The following is a 6,031-nucleotide window of genomic DNA, read 5'->3' as shown; positions in this document are numbered from 1 at the left end:
GCTCATTAGGCTGAGCAGTGATGTAATGACCACAAGAATCTCATACGGAGCCAGAGCCCCAGGGACAGGGATGTGTCTAATCCGCACAGCCATCATTTAACTAGAGATTGGCTTATAAGGAAGTTGTGAAGACACGGTCTTGGCAGCTGGGATGGTCATCTGAAGATTAGTGTTTCTTAGCCTGAGACTGCATTCTCCAGCACAGGTGTGAAGAATAGCAAGATGCCATATTCTTCTCATCAAATCCCATTGTCCCCATAAACAATGATGTAAGTTCATCGTACATGTTTATGCAAACTACACTCACTCCTTGGTCTCCTTTCTGCCTTAGATGCTCTTAAAATGCTTTCTGTGTTTTACTTTTTTAATTTATATTCTTTGGTATTTATCATTTTGATCTCAGAAAACAATTTTCAGGGTCCATGGAATCCAGAAGAGGATGTTGTATCTCCTGGAGTTGGAGTTACAGATGGTTGTTAGCCACCATGTGAGTGTTGGGGAGGGAATGTTGTTCCTCTAGAAGAGAAAGTCAGTACTCTTAACTGTTGAGCCATCTCTGGCCTTTAGATCTCTGTTTAGAAAGAAAGGTCAGAGACCAGCTGCCCACCTCTTAGTAAGCACCTGGACCATTTGAAGAGATTCTTTTGTTTTCTTTTCTCCATGCAGCAGGGTTCTTCCCCAAACACACATTTGCTGTTAAAAGTTTTCACTCATTGATATATGTAAACATAAACACATTTAGCTGAGTTTTGAAAATTCTTGTTATTCCTAGGGTATGGAGCATGGAATGACTGATAGGCAGGAATGGAATAACAAAGCTGAAATCTTTATCTTTATTTGCCTCAGTCCTGTAGAATTTAGGAAGGAAAACTTTGAAATCACATTTACTTTTAACTTATCCACAAATCATGGAAACCATGCATATTAAGGGGGAAGCATGATGCTTTGATATATGTGTGCATTGTGTAATGCAGATCAGGCTAATTCTAACCATTTTCTAGAACAATTATTATTATTTTTTTTTTTTTTGGTTTTTCGAGACAGGGTTTCTCTGCGTAGCTTTGCGCCTTTCCTGGAGCTCACTTGGTAGCCCAGGCTGGCCTCGAACTCACAGAGATCCGCCTGGCTCTGCCTCCCGAGTGCTGGGATTAAAGGCGTGCGCCACCACCGCCCGGCAAGAACAATTATTTTTTTTTAGTGTGAAAATGTTCAACATACCTTCTAGCTTTATGAAGGAGTAGTGCATTTTGTTTATTGCATACCAGAACTTACTTTTATTTAATTAAAACTAGGGTACTAAACAATCAAATAAACCTTTCCCCATCACACACACACACACACACACACACACACACACACACACACACACACACACACACACATCTCCATTGACCTCTGACAGTTACCATTCTGTTTCAACTTTTATGAGATAAATCTTGTAGATTCCAAATATGAGTAAGAGCAGCAACATTTTCCTTGCCTGTCTTATTTCACTTATGTAATTTTCTCCAGTTCTATCTATGTTGTTGTAAAGGACGGAATTTTATCTTCTTTTAAGTGCTGTGCTTTTGTGTATATGTCTTTATCCATTCATCAGCTGATGGGGTGTTAGATTGTTTTTACTCTCCACCTTTTATTAATGATGCTGCAGTGAACCTGAGAGAGCAGAAATCTCTCAGATCTTGATTTCACTTCTTTTAGATATATACTCAGTCAGGAAGAGTTACAGGATCATATGATAGTCTAATTTTTATTTTTTAGGAAGCTTTATTCTGTTCTCCATAATGGCTGTGTTTCTCTCATTCTTGGTGAGATAAAGCATGTTGTGGTGGAAGATGATTTTATTGGTAGGCATTCTTTCATGTTAAAGGGTGTAATATTGCTTGTATCCTTCATAGAACATTCAGAAGCTCATTTTCTTTCTGTGAGTAGAACTTTTAAGAAACATAAAAGTTGCAAGATATTTTTAGGAAACACATTAATTTTTATTAAATATTGAAAGTAAACTGGACATTGTTGGCATTATGGTTTATAGTACCTGAAAGCATGGCATGTCTTGAATCAGCAAAAAAAAACTATGAAAACCATATCTAGTCCACATCTTAATAATAATTAAAATAACCAATAATAACTTGAGTAATTAAACACTTACAAAAGATATTATTTTATTTTTTAAGTATAAAAATTTGATAGCATTCTTGGCTAAATGTTAGTACAATAAAACTTAGAAACTATCTAAATATGATTACCATAGAAATTCTTTAAGATTAAATATTACTTTAAAAAGTATATCATTAACTAAGGCTCATAATCATATATACTCTAATACATATATACATTCTTATTTAATCTACCCTTATGATTTAATTTTAATCTTACCTTCTTCAGTACAAGGTCATCTCTCTGTAGACCTACACTTTTGAAATAAAAAACAATATATCACACTTTCCTTTTGGGATCAAACCTCACAGAAAATTCTTCAGTATAAAAAATGTAAATTACAGTTATTATTTTGTATGTGAACGTGTGTCTGTGTGTGTGATGGTTATATGTGGCACAGTACACGTATAGAGGTCAGATGACAATTTCCTTCTACCATGTGGGTCCTGGGATTGATTCCAGCTCATTGGACTTGGAAGTGACCATCTCATCAACCCATAAATCTGACTATATATGTATATCTAACATATATATATATGTTAGATATTTGTATGTACATGTTTATATATATATATATAATATAGGCATATGTTATTTATTTTATATTTTCTTTATTAAATTTTTTTCTAGTTTATACACTATGGTGTTAGAAATTATATTTATAATTATAATAAATCCTTGATTCCTCTTAACTAAACATTTTAGACTCCCCCCCAAAACACACAAAACTACAACAACAATAACAACAAAAAGGCCATCCAGGGGCTATTTGCTCAAGTAGCTTTCACTCTTGATACACCAAAGGAAGACCGAGGAATCCCGGGTGGCAGCACAGTTTTAGTGTCTGCACACATGAAAGCAAATATTTTCCCATCTTGTAGTTTTCCTGTTTTATTTTCTAGTTTGTTCTATAAAGTGAGGCCATCGCTTCCACGACTTTTGAAACTGGAGAGCTCTCTAGAGGGGAGGACAGTCACAGTGGCAGACGAGCATCCAAAGCTATGTCAGCCACAAATTCTCCCGTCATCTGCTTAGTATTGACATAATATTTTGGAGAAAGATTTCTTGTTATTAAAATTTTTTTCTCTTAGAAATTTGGACACCTTTCTGCATATTCTATATCATTTTTTTGCATCCAGTATAAATTATTTTATTAAGAAAATTCTTTGAATTTCTCAAAAGAACTACATATTGAACTACATATCGAGTGGGTCAGTAGGAATAAGAAAATACAAATCTTGGGCCAGTGCGATCACTAAGCTGGTGAAAGTGACAGCTGCCATGCCTGGGCGGTGTCACTGTGATCCACGTGGTAGAGAGTACAGACTTCCAAACATTGCCCTTTGACCTTCATATGTATTCCTTGGCACATATATGCCCACACACATTCATACACAGACCCACACAAAATAGGTAAGTAACTTAATACTTTTTTAAAGTATGAAAACCTATGTATCAAAAAAAGGAAATACAAGTCTTGCCTCATTTTGTATTTTCCCAGAGCTGGTTTTGGACAACATTTTCTCTTCCAGACCTAGAGCTTCTATTTCTCTATCAATGGAATAATTCTATTGAGGTGGGGGGATAAGGAGGATGAGAGGTGGGGGGAGAATAATTACACTTTTGTAGAATAAAGCAGTTCATTATTCACGTTTTCAGTTTAATGTTATTGAATGTCTGCTACATAGTGTACATACAGATGAGCAAGGAGAACTTTTTCACAATTTTTCCATTTTTGTCTAATTGAATTAACTTAATCCAGTTTAATTTTTCTTACCCTAGGTTGTTCGATATCCTGGGCTTGAAGAAAAATGAAAACAACTCTGAGGTGTCACGGTTTGTACTTCTGGGCCTGTCATCTTCCTGGGAGCTGCAGTTATTTCTCTTCTTAGCATTTTTATTGATTTATGTTGTTACTGCCCTGGGGAACCTTTTGATAGTGTTGGTGGTACAGGCTGATGCTCACCTGCTCCAGTCACCCATGTACTATTTCCTAAGCCATCTGTCTTTCATTGACCTATGCCTCAGCTGTGTTGCTGTCCCCAAAATGCTAGGTGATTTCCTACAGAAGGAGAAGACAATATCGTTTTCAGGATGCCTGGCCCAGATCTTCTTTCTTCACTTTCTGGGAGCCAGTGAGATGTTTCTGCTGACTGTAATGGCCTATGATAGGTATGTCGCCATATGCAACCCTCTACACTACCTGACTGTCATGAATAACCGCCTGCGTCTTCAGTTGGTGTTTGCCTGCTGGTGTGGAGGTTTCATCCACTCTATCACACAGGTCATAGTTGTCATCCAGCTGCCTTTCTGTGGTCCCAATGAATTGGACAACTTCTACTGTGACGTCCCCCAGGTCATCAAGCTGGCCTGCATGGACACTTACTTGGTGGAGGTGCTGATGGTCTCTAACAGTGGCATATTGTCTCTTGTCTGCTTCTTGGTCCTGCTCTTTTCCTATGCTCTCATCCTGCTCACTCTGAGAACTCACCTCCATCGGGGCCAGAGCAAGGCACTGTCCACGTGTGCCTCTCACCTGACAGTGGTCAGCTTGATCTTTGTGCCCTGTGTATTCATCTATCTGAGGCCATTCTGCTCCTTCTCTGTGGATAAAGTGGTCTCTGTGTTTTACACAGTGATCACACCTATGCTGAACCCCCTCATCTACACACTCAGAAATGCAGATATGAAGCGAGCTCTAGAAAAGCTGAGAAGGAAGCAAGTGACATCCCACTGCCTTGTTAAAGGATGAGATGTATAAGGTGTCTTATAAAAAGTCCTTCCTTAGTGCTCTTACCTTAACCTGTGCATATGTAGAAGCCACTTTAGAGACTGGGTCTCAAAGAAAAGACAGCATAAAAATTATAAAATATCACTTACAATAATAATTGTGAGACATGAGTGGCTTTGTTGGGAGTTAATATGAGGGTGTGACTCAGGAGCATTTCCTGGCTGACAGATGATAAGCATTAATTACATGATGGGGCCAGAGAACACCTTGAAAGGTCAACTCTCTACCGTTTTGCCTCCAGCAAGTCTTCATTTCATTAATTTATTTTACTACTTAACTTTGTTCAAGTGGCAAAAGATATTAATCTGCCTTTTATCTGCTGTTGCTAACGGTCCGTAGTTGGTGTCTCTCAGTAGTCTTTTTCTAAGTAGTGTAAGTTTCTCTTGTCTGCTTTCCAGCAAAGACTAAAAACACTAAACTCCCTCTGCACTAGTGCTCAGAAGGGAATTGTGTTCTGCACTGCCAAGTCTTAAAAGCACAAGTCAGTTTGATAAAGGAAGTTTAAGTGTGAGAGGTGGGAGTGCCAGGATGATGGGATGTACTAGCACTCTGTTGTAGTGCTTTCCCTGGAAGTGACGTCCTGTTCTCATCCACACAGAGGGCAAGTTGATGAGGTTCAGCTACTACTAATGTTCATTCTAAAGAAGATATAGAAAAAGAAAATAGAGCTGAGTTTTAAAGCACTTTCCTTACCTTCGAGATGCTCAAGTTATAAATGCTGGATCACAAGCTCATTTTGAGTCATAGGCAGTATTATTTAACTTCGTTTCTTAGAAATGATCTCAGGGCTATTAATTAACTTTCTCAATATTAATTATAAAAATCATAATCAACTGCATCAGTTAAATGCATTAAAGATAATCTCAGAAGCACCCAAACACACCCCTGTTCGATTAGGGAAAGAAAGCTAAGCACTTCCCATGGGGTAGTGAGTCCTTTGACCACACTTTGACCAAGAGTGAGTCCTGTAGTTTGAGACTTCTGGCTTGTCAGCAGTCTGTCCTTTGCCTGATCTGAACTGATTGCCTGGTTGTCTTTAACAGAGGACTTTACTCTGTATTTTTTAAACAACACAGAAAA

At 37.9% G+C, this 6,031-nt stretch overlaps 1 protein-coding gene across 1 annotated transcript; it reads left to right on the top strand.

Moving 5' to 3' along the window:
- Window positions 1-264: 264 nt before the first annotated feature.
- Window positions 265-5,027, top strand: LOC102914335 (olfactory receptor 4Q3-like). The gene is given in 3 exon segments (XM_042284270.2): window positions 265-269; window positions 3,943-4,877; window positions 4,880-5,027. Coding segments are annotated over 3 exon segments (966 nt in total). The 3' UTR covers window positions 4,906-5,027.
- The last annotated feature ends 1,004 nt before the right edge of the window (window positions 5,028-6,031 follow it).

The sequence above is a fragment of the Peromyscus maniculatus genome, chromosome 9, assembly GCF_049852395.1.
Source record: "Peromyscus maniculatus bairdii isolate BWxNUB_F1_BW_parent chromosome 9, HU_Pman_BW_mat_3.1, whole genome shotgun sequence".
Taxonomy (NCBI): Eukaryota; Metazoa; Chordata; class Mammalia; order Rodentia; family Cricetidae; genus Peromyscus; species Peromyscus maniculatus.
Note: the sequence above shows the minus strand (reverse complement) of the source record. Positions and strands in the feature narration are given on the sequence as shown.